This window comes from Dermochelys coriacea, chromosome 20 (assembly GCF_009764565.3).
Source record: "Dermochelys coriacea isolate rDerCor1 chromosome 20, rDerCor1.pri.v4, whole genome shotgun sequence".
Classification (NCBI taxonomy): Eukaryota; Metazoa; Chordata; order Testudines; family Dermochelyidae; genus Dermochelys; species Dermochelys coriacea.
Genome location: NC_050087.2, coordinates 649,019 through 667,183, shown reverse-complemented (window position 1 = coordinate 667,183; position 18,165 = coordinate 649,019). Strand labels below are relative to the sequence as shown.

The following is an 18,165-nucleotide window of genomic DNA, read 5'->3' as shown; positions in this document are numbered from 1 at the left end:
CCATTCAGCTAGCTGAAGTTGTAGTATAATCAATTTAACTATAACTTTGCTACGGCCCTGGAATATTGGAAGATTTTTTAAGCCTGTGTCAAAGTCTACCACTTTGTGTGATATTTTTATGTTGTTAATTAGCCAACAAGTCAAATGGTTAAGAAATTATGCTGTGAATCAACACTGACAAAACTGAGGTCTAAAGAAGGGTACAATTTTTCTATGGGTGAAATCCTAGCCCTAACAAAGTCAATTGGTTTTTTCCCCCCACTGACTTCAGTGGGGCCAAGATTTCACTCGCTATATGCAGCAATATCACCTTTGTATTATGATTGCAACAGATCTTATAGGCAAAACAGGAAGCCTTGCTTAGTATTTGGATGGGAGAATATCACTGAAACGCCTACAAAGGTGCAGGGCTCTGGCAGCATGTCTCATGATCTTGATCTCTGTTAAGACTTTTTGCTCTTCTACAATTACTGAAAAAAGAAAAGGAGTACTTGTGGCACCTTAGAGACTAACAAATTTATTAGAGCATAAGCTTTCGTGAGCTACAGCTCACTTCATCGGATGCATTTGGTGGAAAAAACAGAGGGGAGATTTATATACACACACACACACACACAGAGAACATATATAAATCTCTCCTCTGTTTTTTCCACCAAATGCATCCGATGAAGTGAGCTGTAGCTCACGAAAGCTTATGCTCTAATAAATTTGTTAGTCTCTAAGGTGCCACAAGTACTCCTTTTCTTTTTGCGAATACAGACTAAGACGGCTGCTACTCTGAAACCTACAATTACTGAGAACATTACTGACAAACACTAACCTGTAGCTACTCTGCCCAGTTCTTGTGATGCATGAGTGACTGAAATCCTTATTCGTCTCAGCAGTAGATATATCTTTGCCAAAAAAAAAAAAAAAAAAAAAAAAATGGTGTGTTGTTGAAAAAAGCTGTGGTCCTATAGCAATGTTATTCTGTGATAGAACCATATGGTTTCTTAGCGGGAAAAAAAGTTACTAGAGTAGTTGACGGAAACAATTTCTTGGAGAAATTAAATTAAAACGTAATTTTTAAACTGCAAGTGTGTGTTTTTGTTCTTTTTACTGGAGAATTATACCTGCCTCTTCCTCTCCTGCCCCCCCACATTCCCTCACATCACCCTCCCCCACGGACCTGCCGGCTCCCGAGCATGCTCATCATGCTGCTCCGCTCTCCGCCAGGCCCTGCGCCTCCTTCTCCCCCGCCCCCAACAGCCCCCGCTGAACCCTCTTCCCCTGTTCTCCCCCGACGGACTCAACCCGCCCTCCTGCCCCAAGCTGCGCCCCATGCCCGCTCCTATTGTCCCACGCCTCTCCCCCAACCGCACCCCTCCTCTGCCCGCTTCTACACGGCCGCCCCCGCGCCGGCACGCGACCAGGGCATGGCGCCCGTCCCTGGTCACGTGGCCAGCAGCCTCGCGCCGGCGGCTGGGGAATAACCGTTGGACGAGAACCAGCCGCCATTTTGTTTGCTCCCAGGACGATGTGGCCGAGTCTCTGTGCCACCGCCCTGGTGGTGCTGCTGCGAGCGGGCCGCAGCACCGGGCTCCTGGCCCCGCGGAGCCCCACGAGCAGTAAGGTTGCCGCGGCTGGGAGTTGCTGGAGGCCGGGGGGGGCCCTCAGGCACCGCAGAGCTCCGGGACCTGCGCTGCGCATGCGCGTGCGCGCGCTGCCCGCTCTTGGCAACCCAATGTTCCTTCGCTCTTTGGTGCGACTCGAGCGCGCTTGCGCAGAGATGAGTTTCCCCGCCCCCGCCCCCGCCCCGAGTTTCCTGGCCCATGAGTCCGCGCGACAGTCTTCCCAGGTCGCTCCAGCGCCTGCGCGACATAACCCGCGATCCCCGAGCGGCGGCGGGGCGCGTCTGCGAGGCTCCGGCTGCGGCTGCTGGTGGAGGGGCGGGCAGCTTCCTCGCTGCACCCACCCCCCTTGGGCTGCAGCCGGAGACGCGGCGTGGGGTCGCTCTGGTGCAAGTGCATCAGGCCATAAAGTATTTGGCCCGTGGCCCAAGTAGGAGGTTGGGGGGCTACGAGAGAGCATGAGGTTGTACCCGAGAGTATTTCAAGTGATTCGGAAAAGGATTTCAGGACGTGTCAGGCACAACCCGTGCCTACGTGATCACAGGCATAATCGGGAGGGTTAAGTTGCTGATCAACTCAGCCAAGCCTTGCTGCATGCCAAATAAAGGAACCTGAATGATGAAATCTAGAGTCAAACTCTGTGTTGTGGATCCTAGTGATCTGGATGAAGTGTTCTCCCAGAACCAGACAAAGTATTCTCGATACGCTGAGTTGAAAAAGGTCTTGGAGGGTATCCCAACATATGCTGTTAGCCCCTTACGTTATAGATTCATAGATACTAAGGTCAGAAGGGACCATTCTGATCATCTAGTCCGACCTCCTGCACAGCGCAGGCCACAGAATCTCACCCACCCACTCCTACGAAAAACCTCACCCATGTCTGAGCTATTGAAGTCCTTAAATCGTGGTTCAAAGACTTCAAGGAGCAGAGAAGCCTCCCTCAAGTCAACCATGCCCCATGCTACAGAGGAAGGCGAAAAACCTCCAGGGCCTCTCCAATCTGCCCTGGAGGAAAATTCCTTCCCGACCCCAAATATGGCGATCAGCTAAACCCTGAGCATATGGGCAAGATTCACCAGCCAGATACCCAGGAAACAATTTTCTATAGTAACTCAGATCCCATCCATCTAATATCCCATCACAGGCCATTAGGCCTATTTACCATGAATATTTAAAGATCAATTACTTACAAAATCCCATTATCCCATCATACCATCTCCTCCATAAACTTATCAAGTAGAATCTTAAAACCAGATAGATCTTTTGCCCCCACTGCTTCCCTTGGAAGGCTATTCCAAAACTTCACTCCTCTGATGGTTAAAAACCTTCGTCTGATTTCAAGTCTAAACTTCCTGGTGGCCAGTTTATACCCATTTGTTCTTGTGTCCACATTGGTGCTGAGCTTAAATAATTCCTCTCCCTCTCCTGTATTTATCCCTCTGATATATTTATAGAGAGCAATCATATCTCCCCTCAACCCTCTTTTAGTTAGGCTAAACAAGCCAAGCTCCTTAAGTCTCCTTTCATAAGACAAGTTTTCCATTCCTCGGATCATCCTAGTAGCCCTTCTCTGTACCTGCTCCACTTTGAATTCATCCTTTTTAAACATGGGAGACCAGAACTGCACACAGTATTCTAGGTGAGGTCTCACCAGTGCCTTGTATAATGGTACTAACACCTCCTTATCCCTACTGGAAATGCCTCTCCTGATGCATCCCAAAACCACATTAGCTTTTTTCACAGCCATATCACATTGGCAGCTCATAGTCATCCTATGAGCAACCAATACTCTAAGGTCCTTCTCCTCTTCCGTTACTTCTAATTGATGCGTCCCCAACTTATAACTAAAATTCTTGTTATTAATCCCTAAATGCATAACCTTACACTTCTCACTATTAAATTTCATCCTATTACTATTACTCCAGTTTACAAGGTCATCCAGATCCTCCTGTATAATATCCCGATCCTTCTCCGAATTGGCAATACCTCCCAGCTTTGTATCATCTGCAAACTTTATTAGCACACTCCCACTTTTTGTGCCAAGGTCAGTAATAAAAAGATTAAATAAGATTGGTCCCAAAACCGATCCCTGAGGAACTCCACTGGTAACCTCCCTCCAACCTGACAGTTCGCCTTTCAGTAGGACCCGTTGCAGTCTCCCCTTTAACCAATTCCTTATCCACCTTTTGATGTTCATATTGATCCCCATCTTCTCCAATTTAACTAATAATTCCCCATGTGGCACGGTATCAAATGCCTTACTGAAATCTAGGTAAATTAGATCCACGCATTTCCTTTATCTAAAAAATCTGTTACTTTTTCAAAAAAGGAGATTAGGTTGGTTTGGCACGATCTACCTTTTGTAAAACCATGTTGTATTTTGTCCCATTTACCATTGACTTCAATGTCCTTAACTAATTTCTCCTTCAAAATTTTTTCCAGGACCTTGCATACTACAGATGTCAAACTAACTGGCCTGTAGTTACCCGGATCACTTTTTTTTCCTTTCTTAAAAATAGGAACTATATTAGCAATTCTCCAATCATTCGGTACTATTCCTGAGTTTACAGATTCATTAAAAATTCTTGCTAATGGGCTTGCAATTTCAGGTGCCAATTCCTTTAATATTCTTGGATGAAGATTATCTGGGCCCCCCGATTTAGTCCCATTAAGCTGTTTCAGTTTCGCTTCTACCTCTGATATGGTAATATCTACCTCTATATCCTCCTTCCCATTTGTCATGCTACCATTATCCCCAAGATCCTCTTTAGCCTTATTAAAGACTGAGGCAAAGTATTTGTTTAGATATTGGGCCATGCCTAGATTATCTTTAGCCTCCGCTCCATCCTCAGTGTTAAGCGGCCCCACTTCTTCCTTCTTAGTTTTCTTCTTATTTATATGGCTATAGAACCTTTTACTATTGATTTTAATTCCCTTTGCAAGGTCCAACTCTACTCGACTTTAAGCCTGTCTCACTTTATCCCTACATGTTCTGACCTCAGTTAGGTAGCTTTCCTTGCTGATCCCTCCCATCTTCCGCTCCCTGTATGCTTTCTGCTTCTTCTTAATCACCTCTCTAAGATGCTTGCTCATCCAGCTTGGTCTACAACTCCTTCCTATGAATTTTTTCCCCTTTCTTGGGATACAGGCTTCCGATAGCTTCTGCAGTTTTGATTTAAAGTAATCCCAGGCCTCCCCTACTTTTAGATCCATAAGTTCTTCAGTCCAATCCACTTCCCTTACTAATTTCCTTCATTTTTGAAAGTCAGCCCTTTTGAAATCAAAAACCCTAGTTGCAGATTTATTTTTGTTAATCCTTCCATTTAGTTTGAACTGAATTAGCTGATGATCACTTGAGCCAAGATTGTCCCCTACAACCATTTCTTCTATGAGGTCCTCGCTACTTACCAAAATTAAATCTAAAATGGCATCCCCTCTAGTCGGTTCAGCAACTACTTGATGAAGGAATCCATCAGCTATCGCATCTAGGAAAATCTGAGCCCTATTATTATTACTAGCACTGGTCCTCCAGTCTATATCTGGGAAGTTAAAGTCTCCCATGATCATGCAGTTTCCATTAGTATTTACTTTATTAAAGACATTAAAAAGGGCTCTGTCCATATCCAAATTAGATCCCGGAGGTCTATAGCACACCCCAAGCACTATCGTAGGAGAGGCTTTACTAGTTTTCTTCCACAATGTAATTTTTGCCCAGACGGACTCTGTCTTATCCATTGCATCGCTTCTATCTCATCATTGATATACAATACTACTCCACCCCCTTTATCTTTGTTTCTGTCTTTCCTAAAGAGCACATACCCTTCAATACCTGTAGTCCAGTCATGACTACTATTCCACCATGTTTCTGTTATCCCGATAATATCTGGTTTCACTTCCTGCACCAGTAGCTCTAGTTCCTCCATTTTGTTACCTAGACTCCTCGCATTGGTGTACAAACATCTTAATTTTTGTGTTTGGACTCGCTCACATTTTGTACCCTATTAGGCACAGTCATTCTACAGCCAGTATAACCTATTAGACTAGTATCCACACCGCCCTTGCTCCTTATATACATTCTCCTACCCACGGCTGTATCCTTTCTTACTTCATCTTCTTCCCTCTCAATGCTAAAATCTGGCGTGGAGATTTTCTGGACATCTCCCATCCATCTCTCCCCAATTCCTAGTTTAAAGCTCTCTTTATCAGTTGTGCCAGCCTCAATCCTAGAAGTCTATTTCCTTCCCTACTCAGATGAAGTCCATCCCGAGAGAACTGACCTCTGTCCGTGAATGCCTCCCAGTGGCCATACATCCCAAAGCCCTCCTTATAGCACCACTGCCTAAGCCATCTGTTGACAGTCATAATCTTGTCACACCTTTGTTGCCCTTCTCTAGGAACAGGAAGGATCCCGCTAAAGATCACCTGAGCCTCAATTTCCTTAAGTGTCTTCCCCAGCCTAGCATAGTCTCCCTTAATACTTTCCAGCGAGAATCTAGCTGTATCATTTGTTCCCACATGAAGGATAATTAGGGGATTCTTTCCCGCTCCCTTTAGGATCCTTTTCAACCTCAGGTCTACATCCCGTATCTTAGCACCTGGAAGACAGCACACCCTTCTATTCTCAGGATCAGCTCTAGTTACAGGCCTGTCTATTCTTCTCAATAAAGAGTCCCCGATCACATAGACCTCCCTTTTCCTGGTGACAGTGCTATTCTCCAGTCTCTCCCCTGTTCCCTCTGGCTGCATGTTCTTTCCATTCCTATTTTCCCTTACAATCTTCTTCAACCCATCCTGTATCCTCCTGGGGCTCATATTTGGTGTAGTCTCCCTTGACTCTTCCCCTTTTTCTATAGGACTAGCCTCTCTTCTCTTCTTCCTTACCCTTCCACCTTCAACAAGTACCTGCTGAGCCCCTTCTTCATTTTCCAACTCTGCAAACCTGTTCCTAAGCTTTATTTCTCCTTCACTAGCCCGTCTTTTTCTCTGCCTGGTTCTTTGAGTCACATGTTTCCACTGACCACTTTCCTCATCCAGTCTCTCCTCAAAATTCCCCAGCCCTGCTTCCATCTGTGAGTCTGAGCTTTTCCCTTCAGATACCTCATATCTTTGCTCCATCATCTGCTCAAACCTCTTCCTAAACTCAACCAGACTTTCCACCTGCATCTCCAAACCTCGGATCTTTTCCTCCATCAGACGACATTTCATGCAGAAAAAACTCTTACCGGTTCCCCCCTCCAGGATCATGTACATACCACAGCTTCCACATCCAGTCATCCTCAATGTGTCTTTCACTACAGGAGTCACTCCCACAGCTGCCTCTGTATCTGTCATCTCCTTCCCACCTAAATCCTGTTAATCTGGGAAACACAAGCCATACCAAGAAGACCACACCCCCCCCAGCAAAAGCAAACCCCAAACAAGCACCACAATACAAACTCCCCTTGCACCTTCCGTGGTGTTGGAACAATTTGTATAGTAGGGGTACTGAGAGCCATTGAACTAAACTGTAAACCATGTATATGATAGAAAACACTTCAAGCCAGGGGGATCTGCACCCCCTGCTCCGACACCTAGTTCCAGTACCTATGCTTACATATGGAATCTGTATGGAAAAGAAGGATGGTCTAGTGGCTAGGGTGCTATCCTGGGCTATTCAAGCCCTCGGTTAAATTCCCCACATTGCCACAGGCTTCATGTGTGAGCCACAAGTCACTTAGGGAGCTGAGACAGAGACTAGCTGTAAAATGGGGATAATAGTGCTTCCCTATCTCATGGATGATGCTAAATCCATTACAGTGCTCAGATACTATGGTCATGGGGGCCAGATAAATACCTAAGATAGATAGGTATCCTGGGTAGCTGACTCTGTAAGCCAAGCCTGAAGTTAATTCCAAATACATGATAAAATGCTTCATCACCAGAGTAAATACTGCGAGTCCAGAAGGCAGGGATGTCATGTGTTTAGAGTAGGGAACTGGAAATGCAGATGAGCTGGGTTCTGTTGCCAGCCTTGCTGCTGGCCTGCTGCGTTATGTTGTTTACCATACCTCAGATAATACTACCCACCCTTTGTAAAGTTCTTTGAAGACCTTGGATTTAATATACTTTGCATTGATAAGTCACTTAAAAAACTTTTCACTGTGAAATAATTTCAAAATTCTTGCATAGCTTTAAAGAAGAGTTTGCACTATTTTTTAATTAATTGTTGGTACAGTCACATTATATAAGCACAATATCATACAAGATACCACTACAATACATACTTCTGTGCAACTTTCTGTACATTTCTTAAAGGCAGTTCAACCACTTGCTTAAAGTGAGCCCTAGTAAGCAAAAGCACTTAAATATAGATGAAGTGATGGATTTAAGCACACACTCAAGCACTTTGCTGAACCAGGGCTCTAAATGGGAATGCAAAAAATAGTTGTAATAACATTGGTAAACCTTTTGTAAAACCCATGCAGAAAACACTAGAAATGCACAAAAAAAAAAATCTTCATATTGCAATCTGAAGAATTTAACTTACTGTGTTTTGTTTTGTAGTGTGTGGAGAGCGGGTACTGGTGGATACGATATCAGGACCTCGGATTGTAGGTGGACATGATGCACAGCTCGGAGCATGGCCGTGGCAAGTTAGTCTCCAAGTTTACCAATATGGTGTAGGATTTAAACATCTGTGCGGTGGATCTTTAATTGATGAGTATTCAGTGCTGACAGCAGCGCATTGTGCTAGAGGACATATGTATGTATTAAATTCTAAATCCTCTTCTGTTACCTTAAGTGTGAGAAAGGTATAACTGACCAGAAATGCATCACCTATAACTTCCATAGTGTAATTTTAAATCATATCAGCATTATCCTTGAGCAAAATGGAGGACCAGATACTACACTATGGAAATCAGTGCGAGTTTTGCCAGACTCACATGGATAGGGTTCTAAGGTTGTAGAACAATTACTGAGCAGAAAACATCTGACTCCTATGTCCCAATATTCCCTAATGTTGGCATCCACTCTGGCTCAGAGGAACCACTTAAAACATTCTGTGCAACTTAAGCCCATAAGTTGCCCTCCACCAGAGGGTCTATAGCTACAGTAATGGTGTTTGGAGGTCTCTGCATCCCCAGCATGGCTGTGGGCTCCACATAAACAGTGCCAACACAGAAGGCAGACTTAGGAGTGGACTGAGGTTTTTGGCCAACATTTTTCAGGTTTTTGACTAAAAGTTTAAATTTTTTCAAGGAATATTTTTTTCCCCCCAAAAATCAGCTTTACTGTTCAGTAACCTTGTACTGCACTAGCAAAATGTTGCAATATTTGGGTAGCAAACATTGCAGGGGATTTTTCAGTTTTTCTAAAGTAAGCACTATTTCATCTCTTTTTTCTACTAGGTTGTAAAACCTTTATTTAGAAAGTACTAAAAGACTATCAGAAGCTAAACTTTCATTTTACAGTACAGTAATAAATGCCTCAAAAGAGGTTTATTAATGTACTTACACATCCTTAGACAGATCCCCAGAGCTATCTTAAGTTACAATGCATATCTCTCCAGCCCCAGAGCAGCCCAGAATCTAGAAGGTGCAAAGATAGCTTAATGCCACTTTTGCTGAGAGTACTGAGCTGCACCTCTTAGACTCTCACCTCTAGACTTCTTTATTAAAGATCCTGTTTCTATTATTGTTTCTTTTAACTGTCAATATTCCATGCTTCTTTCACTAAGCATTCAACATTTCTATAAAAATATATATTATCTATCTGTTTGTATCTTTTCTCCTAAACAACTCACCACTGAGCTCCACAGGCATAGCTGGGCAGCCAAATCTGAATATTAACTGAAAGTATTGATCTGGATTTGCCTTCCAAATATGAGGCAATCTCCATCATGAACTTGTCCCAAAAATATTTAATATGGGATTTTCAAAGCATGTTGTCAAATGTGCGTAAGTTGCCAACAAAACAAAACAAATTTGAAAGAATGCAAATAAGTAATTTATTTATTGTACCATAGATGTAAGAAATAAATTGTGGATTCTCTTTTAGGGACCCATACGACTGGAGGGTTGTGATTGGCCTTCATGATGTTTCCAGACCTGAGAGACATACTGTGAAAAGTAGTGTGAGGGAGATTTTTGTCCATTCAGAATTCAGGATACAGACATTTGAAAATGATATTGCATTATTTAAACTATATAAATCTGTAAACTACAATGACTATATTCAGCCCATCTGCTTACCCTTTGTTCACATTCATCTAAACATCAACAACCAAACAGAGTGCTTCATAAGTGGTTGGGGAAGCATTGCAGAGAAAGGTAAAGATTTGCTTGATTTTAATTTTTTTAATTAATTAAACTAACTGGTGATCCAAGAGATAGCTGATTTCAAGTAATGCAAGCTGTCAGGGTTCCTTCCCCACTCTGAACTCTGGGGTACAGATGTGGGGACCCGCATGAAAGACCTCCTAAGCTTATTTTTATCAGCTTAGGTTAAAAACTTTCCCAAGGCACAGACTTTGCCTTGTCCTTGAACAGTATGCTACCACTACCAAGTGATTTAGACAAAGAACAGGGAAAGGACCACTTGGAGTTCCTATTTCCCCAAAATATCCCCCCAAGTCCTTACACACCCTTTCCTGGGGAGGCTTGAGAATAAATAAGAGAGCACAAACCAGCCTTGGATTTTTAAGACCCAAAAAACTCAAATCAGATTCTTAAAAATCAGAACCTTATTAGAAGAACAAAAAAAGATAAGAGAACAACTCTGTAAAATCAGAATGGAAGATAATCTTACAGGCAGTCAGATTCAAAACATAGAGAATCCCTCTAGGCAAAACCTTAAGTTACAAAAAGACACAAAAACAGGAATGCACATTTCCTCCAGCACAGCAAATTTACAAGCCAAAACAAAGAAAACCTAATGCATTTTTTAGCTAGATTACTTACTAACTTTACAGGAGTTGGAGGGCTTGCATCCTTGGTCTGTTCCCAGCAAAGGTACCACACAGACAGACAGACAGAAACCTTTTTCCCCCCCTACAGATTTGAAAGTATCTTGTCTCCTCATTGGTCATTTTGGGTCAGGTGCCAGTGAGATTACCTTAGCTTCTTCACCCTTTACAGGTGAAAGGATTTTGCCTCTGGCCAGGAGGGATTTCATAGCACTGTATACAGAAAGGTGGTTACCCTTCCCTTTGTATTTATGACACAAGCTTACTTGCTGTGAAGGCATTATTTAAATGATGTGGTTTTGTTTTCAGCTTCAAGGAAAGCTTTATTGAAACCATCTGTTATTTTTGACATTTCTTTCCTAGATATTGCTGCCATTCATGCTCTCCTTGGCTTTATTCCAAATGCATCCTCCTTTTAATTACAAAAACCATAATGTACTCCTATTGCCTTCATTTTATCCAGAGAAAGAAAGAATTTGATGAAGCATGAAAGTTTTAGTACCTGGAATAACAATACCATTAAAACTCTACCTATGGGCCTCAGGTTATTAGGATTAGGAATGACTTTTTTTTAGGTAAAAAGTCAAAATGAAGAGAACAGAGTATTCTTCAGTGCGACTGAGCCCACTTAAAGGAATCAGCTCTGCTTAGCACAAAACTTGATTGCTTAAAGTGCAGTTCTGCTAACATTGTGAAACTCTGTTAGGTGTTTTTTCATATACAATTTTCAGTTTACAAATAAAAAGTTATTTTTTCTACCCATCAGCCGCTCAAACTCACAAAAAGGTCTGAAAGTCAAGCTGGATTCAAATCTCCATGTACATCACCTGTAAATCATTCTGCAAGTCAAATTCAGTTATACCCCCACTGAAGGCAACCTAGGGCTGAACAGGTGTGACTGAAGGCATAGTTTGGTCCTTAGTCTTTAGTCCAGGGATAATGTAAAAGAAGGAAGAACTGAACTTGACTTTTAGATTCTTGTTTCAGTTCCCAGACATTAGCACTTAGAAAAAATGTTATACTTAGCAACAGTAAATTAGATATAGAAAGGTTGAGGCTATGTAGGGCTCCAAATAAGTAGTGGGGCTGGCAGGTCTGCACAGGATTCTCTCCTCTTCTTTCTAAACACCAATGAGCACAGACTCAGCGTGTAGTAACTTTCATAGTGGAGCTGCCTCCCTAAGGGAAGATACAAGGGTATCTGGGGTCAGATGAGCCTGTGGGTCACAACATGGCCCCTGCGCTTTGAAAGTTCTAAGTACTAGTATCTCACATGTTTCTTCAGAATCAGAAAGGCAGATGTGTCAAATAACACCTCTACCCCCGATCCTGCAATGACTTATGCATGTTGTCACAACCATGGTAAAAATCCTTCTGCTGGACACACCAGGCTACTGTCTTTGGGTTCCAGGCCCATGTGCTTCTAAGCTTCTTAAGACTGAACAGAATCCAGGTACTATCTCTCCAGGCACACACATAGAGTATAGATCCTCCGTCTCACATCACTTCTGAGCTGAACGCCCAGTCTAACTGCATCTGTTCCATGACTAGTGCCATCTCCCCCAGACTCCCCAGTAGCATAGCACACCCTTTTCCAGAGTCCCACCTTGTAGGAAACTGGCTTACAGTTTACCTCTTCAGGGACATGATAGTGGAAGTAAACAGGCACATTAGATAGCACAAGACAAGAATTATATAGATCCAGACTAAAGAATAGAAAACCTATACACCATTACCTGCCTCACATTAGTTCACTCTGAGGCTCTGTTTTTTCTAAAACCCATCGCTAAACCCTTTTATTTTTGTTCTGCTTTTGGGGAAATTCCACTCCTTCAGACCCCAGACCCCTGCAGAGAGAAAATTGGTTCTCCTAGCTTCAGCCAGCCCATTGGCCCATTTGAATGGGCGACCAACACGATTTAAAGACTCTCCTCCATCGTGCTGGGTCTGGGAGATATGTGACACAGCCTTGACACAAATGGTACACTGAGACATTCAGTGATAAAGCAAAAAGAAAAGGAGTACTTGTGGAACCTTAGAGACTAGCAAATTTATTTGAGCATAAGCTTTTGTGAGCTACAGCTCACTTCATCGGATGCATTCAGTGAAGTGAGCTGTAGCTCATGAAAGCTTATGCTCGAATAAATTTGTTAGTCTCTAAGGTGCAACAAGTACTCCTTTTCTTTTTGCAAATACAGACTAACATGGCTGCTACTCTGAAACCAGTGATAAAGTAGTTTCTTAAAGCCAAATCGTATTCATAAACATTTTTAATTTTCAGCACGAGTAGTCCCACTGAACTGAAAAATATGTGCACAAAAATGCTACAATTGTAGTAGCAAAATGGTTCATCTTCGATATGTTCTATGTTCCATTACAGGTGAAGGCTCACCTATATTACAAGAAGCTCAAGTAGACATTATTCCTTCTGATATTTGTAATGGTTTTGAATGGTATGCAGGGATGATTAATAATAATATGTTTTGTGCTGGCTTGGAATCTGGAGGTATCGATAGCTGTCAGGTAAGACTGGAATTTTCTATTTTTAAATGTACTGTCCCAGCCTTCTGCCATGGAAATCTGACATCAGAACTCTCATTGGCTTCATTGGGACCAGGATTTGGGCATTAATACAGTAGGAATAATAAACAGAAAACAAAGGTCAGAAGAGAGAAAAGTATCGGAGAAACAAGAGGAAAGAATGATGATTTTAGAGAAAAATAATCTGAATTTAAAAACAGTGATACACAGGAGAAGGAAAGACCAAGTTGACAGAAAGAAGGAAGAACAAAAACAAGACAAATTGTTTATTTATGCAATGTTTGACATAAAGATTACAATAAAATACAAAAGGTTTTATTTATATGTATAAATATGCACAAATGTGCACATATGTATATTATATAAATATAATGTGTCTATGTAGCATACATCCACACTAAATCTGTGCATTTAATATAAGTTCATGCTTCTTCGTGTTTGACAAGAAATACCTATACATGTTGGTGAGCAAAGTGGTTTAGTTGCAAGATTTTCAGAAGTGCTCAGATCTTAGCATCTCCCATTGAGATTAATGGAGAATCTTCACCCCACCAACCTTCATCAAGCCCCCCCCATTGAGAACAATAGGAGCTGCTAGGTGCTGAGCTCTTTTGAAAATCTGGCCCTATGCATATATGGGCCCCAGTTTAGTCAATATGTCTTAGAGAATAAAGGTGAAATACAGCAAAGGCAATAGGGAAAGGAGGAAATGAGACAAAAGTTACTAGCACAAAATGAAAAGGAGTACTTGTGGCACCTTAGAGACTAACAAATTTATTTGAGCATAAGCTTTCGTGAGCTACAGCTCACTTCATCGGATGCATTTGGTGGAAAATACAGTGGGGAGATTTATATACACACACAGAGAACATGAAACAATGGGTTTTATCATACACACTGTAAGGAGAGTGATCACTTAAGAAGAGCCATCATTCAGCAGTCTCTCGCTGGAGTCTGTTTTTGAATTTTTTTTGTTGAAGGATAGCCACCCTCAGGTCTGTAATGGAGTGACCGGAGAGACTGAAGTGTTTTCCGACTGGTTTTTGAATGTTATAATTCTTGACGTCTGATTTGTGTCCATTTATTCTTTTATGTAGAGACTGTCCAGTTTGACCAATGTACATGGCAGAGGGGCAGACTGCTGAATTGGAATTAATTTGCAAACTGGATACAATTAACTTAGGCTTGAATAGAGACTGGGAATGGATGAATCATTACACAAAGTAAAACTATTTCCCCATGTTATTTCTCCCCCCACCCAACCCCCCACTGTTCCTCAGATGTTCTTGTTAACTGCTGGAAATGGCCTACCTTGCTTGTCACCATGCTAGGTTTTCCTCCTTTCCCCCCCTGCTGCTGGTGATGGCTCTTCTTAAGTGATCACTCTCCTTACAGTGTGTATGATAAAACCTATTGTTTCGTGTTCTCTGTGTGCGTATATAAATCTCCCCACTGTATTTTCCACCAAATGCATCCGATGAAGTGAGCTGTAGCTCACGAAAGCTTATGCTCAAATAAATTTGTTAGTCTCTAAGGTGCCACAAGTCCTCCTTTTCTTTTTGCAGATACAGACTAACACGGCTGCTACTCTGAAACCTAGCACAAAATGAACATCTAAGATTCACTTTTAAGTCACCAGAACCCCTTATATATTAATTTCCTTCTAATTTACCATTGTTTATAATTAATTTTGTGTGTACTATGTGTGTAGTGATGATTTTCACAACAGTATTGCCCTGATGTTTCAAAGTCTTAATACCATGATTTTGGCATCAAACTGATAAAATTTCATAATTGTATGCAGTGTTGTAGCTGGTTGGGGGGGGTGGTTTCCATGATCACCTTTCCCACACACACAGCCAGCCCAAGGCGCCTTTAACTCCGGGGCGCTGGGCCCAGAGCCAGGGAGGGGCAGGCCTGCGGGCACCCTGGCTGAGGGCTCCTATCATATGTCAGGCTCCAGCTGCTGGTCCTGGACGGACTGGTGTTGGATGGGACTTCCTTTTAACATGCAGGGGCCTCTCCCGGGGCCAGGTCAGATCCACCTCCAGGAATCTCCCCCAGCTGCAGGAAGCAGTGCAAAAAGAAGGATGGCATGGTACAGTCCTTTATTGCTGTGGTGCTGCATTCAGAATTGGGCTCTCAAACAGCAGCTGCCCCTTTCCAGCTGCCCAGCTCTGAAGGCAGCGCAGAAGTAAAGGTGGCAATATCGCAACCCTCTACAATCACCTTGAGACCCCCCGCATACCCCATTTTTGGTTTGGGACCACCAGTTTGAGAAATGCTGGTCTCCCCTATGAAACCTGTATAGTATAGGGTAAAAGTACACAAAAGACCAGATTTCATGGTCTGTGATGCGTTTTTCACGGCTGTGAATTTGGTAGGGCCCTTCTTATTTACTTTCTCCACCCCAGTCGTGATTTTATAGATCTCTAGCATATCCCCCCTCAGGCGTCTCTTTTCGAAGCTGAAAAGTCTTAGTCTTAGGGAGGATACTTACTGTACTGGTCTGTTTACACTGCAAGCGCTATGTAACCAGCTCTCCATATGGAATACGCAGCATGCAGCTTTGTAGCATGGCAGTACGTCTCCATAGAACAGGGGTTCTCAAAGTAGGGTTCGGGACCCCTCAGGGAGTCGTGAGGTTATTACATGGGGGTCGTGAGCTGTCAACCTCCACCCTAAGCCCTGCTTTGCCTCCAGCATTTATACTGGCGTTATATAAAAAAGTGTTTTTATTTATAAGGGGGGGTTGCACTCAGAGACTTGCTATGTGAAAAGGGTCACCAGTAAAAAAGTTTGAAAGCTACTGCCATAGAACACTGATTATGATTCAATTCTTGCCATAACTGATACAATGGACCTGGAAGACATTAATAGTAAAACTTAATCAAAGGAACGTAGAAGTAATAAGATCTACCACATACCCTAGAGGCTGTAGAACTGTCTTATTTACTTCTTCAATGAAAAAGCTGCATTTAACTTGCTTTGATTTTTGCTAGTTTTACCATCAGTATTCAAGTCAAAGGGCATTAACTTGCAATAGGACTTCAAGGTTTGGGCCTTAGAGTGCAGATATTGGGCCCATTAATGTGAAAGACAAGTAGTTTATTTTCTATAATTAAAGATGACAGATGAAGCATTCAGCCTACCATCCTATCCACCTTTTTCAGCAATCTTCCTTTGAACAGGTGATTTGGGAATTGATTAAGCCATTACTGTTTATACAGTGGAATTCAGCACTTATTTGCATATATGCATAATTCAGATAGATAACTGAATTTAAATTCAGTTATTAATTTGTAGATATGTAGCTTAAGGGTGATCTGAATGCTAGAATGTAGACCTGTGGAGGAGATAAATTTTTGAGAACTTTAGTAATATAGACTATAAGAAACCTACTGTAAGTATGACAGTCTGGCCTGGTTAAGGTTACCAGATGCAAATTTATCATGATTCATCCATATATTTTGGATATAATTTTTTTCTTTTTACCATTAGTAAAAGTTAGATAATTATAATCTTAATTCTAATGTCTGTGCCTTAGAATTTCAAAATACTAGAAATAACAATATGGGGTGTGTGTGTGTCATTTTTGTCTTGTTAGGGAGATAGCGGTGGACCATTAGTGTGCTATCATCTAGATACCAGCAAATATTATCTGATAGGGATTACCAGTTTTGGATTTGGATGTGGCCGACCCAAACTTCCTGGGATCTATGTACGTGTGTCTCGATACAAAAAGTGGATAAGTGCTCATCTTATAAGTGCCACCAGGACCCTGAGCATTACACTTGCTCTGATTCTCTTGACTGTGGGATGGACAGCACACTATCATTTGATTGCACTAGAGACTTCAGAGACCTCTCTGAGATTGCCACTTGAACTCTGCATGAACAGGCAGCCACTCATGATTTTTATGAATTCGTATCCTTAATGAATGTGTGTAAATGCTACTTGTTTAGTAAAAAGCATGTTTTTTTCTTTTATCTAACCAACCCCCCTATGTACACATCCTGTCAAAAAACATTATTTTTTGGAAATATTATCACAGGTATTATAAGTAAAAACTATGCACAATAGAGAAAGATACTGTACAATTGCATTAGTATATTCTATGGGGCTTGAACTTTGCAAGCATGATGAAAACCAGTCTGTTTTATAGAATGTTGTTATAAGGTTATAGTTGTTGTTCATTAAATAAAGGACCATTAAAGAAAATGTACATTATAGTGGTTGGCTGGCACAGCGGTCCCTTGTTAAGGTAAGGCAGAACATTTATAATTTAAGAAAATCATAATGTGTATTCTATTCTAGGCTTAAAGGGACATTGTCATGTAAGTGATTATTCAATATTGTAACATCTTAGCATCTTTAAAATAAAATGTATTTTCCACCCAGACAGATACAGATTTTGTTTTGTTTGTGGAAAAAACAATGTAACTGTTTCATGTCCTGGCATGTTTGTGCACCAGAATAGTTTGTGCACCATTTCTATAGAACTGTCAGTACAGTCCTATAGAAATGGTTTTGGGTTAAAAGGACACCCACAATAATTTGAAATCTAGCTAATAAAAATTGTTAAAAGTAGTTTCAGGTAAATACGGTAGTTTCAGGTAAATACATATGCCCAAGTCCCCTAAAAATGTTTATGATTTTACAATCTTACTTTTCTGTTTTCATAGAATAGACTATCAGGGTTGGAAGGGACCTCAGGACATCTAGTACAACGCCTTGCTCGAGGCAGGACCAATCCCCAACTAAATCATCCCAGCCAGGGCTGTGTCAAGCCTGACCTTAAAAACCTCAAAGGAAGGAGATTCCACCACCTCCCTAGGTAACGCATTCCAGTGCTTCACCACCCTCCTAGTGACAAAGTTTTTCCTACTATCCAACCTAAACCTCCCCAACTGCAACTTCAGACCATTACTTGTTCTCTCTGAGACTGACACGAACAGTGGGAAATGTCTAACAGACTGCAATGGGAACAGTCCAATTTTCAAGGGAACTTCACTTGTTTCCCCCCCCCCCCCCCGTATGGTCCACTCCAAGTACACCCAATCAGGTCTC

The 18,165-nt window shown here is 42.0% G+C and overlaps 1 protein-coding gene across 8 annotated transcripts; it reads left to right on the top strand.

The window, feature by feature from the left end:
• The first annotated feature begins 1,459 nt into the window (after positions 1–1,459).
• TMPRSS12 (transmembrane serine protease 12) lies at positions 1,460–17,497 on the top strand. Of its 8 annotated transcripts, none has more exons than XM_043506419.1 (5): positions 1,460–1,607; positions 8,154–8,238; positions 9,648–9,919; positions 12,935–13,077; positions 16,703–17,497. In XM_043506419.1, the coding sequence occupies exons 1-5, from the start codon at positions 1,517–1,519 to the stop codon at positions 17,030–17,032; spliced, it is 921 nt and encodes a 306-aa protein (XP_043362354.1). In that variant the 5' UTR covers positions 1,460–1,516; the 3' UTR covers positions 17,033–17,497. The 8 variants fall into 8 exon arrangements, with proteins under 8 accessions (XP_043362354.1, XP_038234086.2, XP_043362356.1 ...); XM_038378158.2 differs by having other exon boundaries at positions 8,154–8,352; XM_043506422.1 differs by having other exon boundaries at positions 1,478–1,607; positions 8,154–8,242.
• The last annotated feature ends 668 nt before the right edge of the window (positions 17,498–18,165 follow it).

Bases quoted from the DNA above. Each gene is read 5' to 3' on its own strand.
- TMPRSS12 (XM_043506417.1), top strand. From the start codon at position 2,069: ATGAGGTTGTACCCGAGAGTATTTCAAGTGATTCGGAAAAGGATTTCA. The intron at 2,169-8,153 runs GTTAAGTTGCTG...TTTGTTTTGTAG, and splicing joins TCACAGGCATAATCGGGAGG to TGTGTGGAGAGCGGGTACTG. The intron at 8,353-9,647 runs GTATGTATTAAA...ATTCTCTTTTAG, and splicing joins CATTGTGCTAGAGGACATAT to GGACCCATACGACTGGAGGG.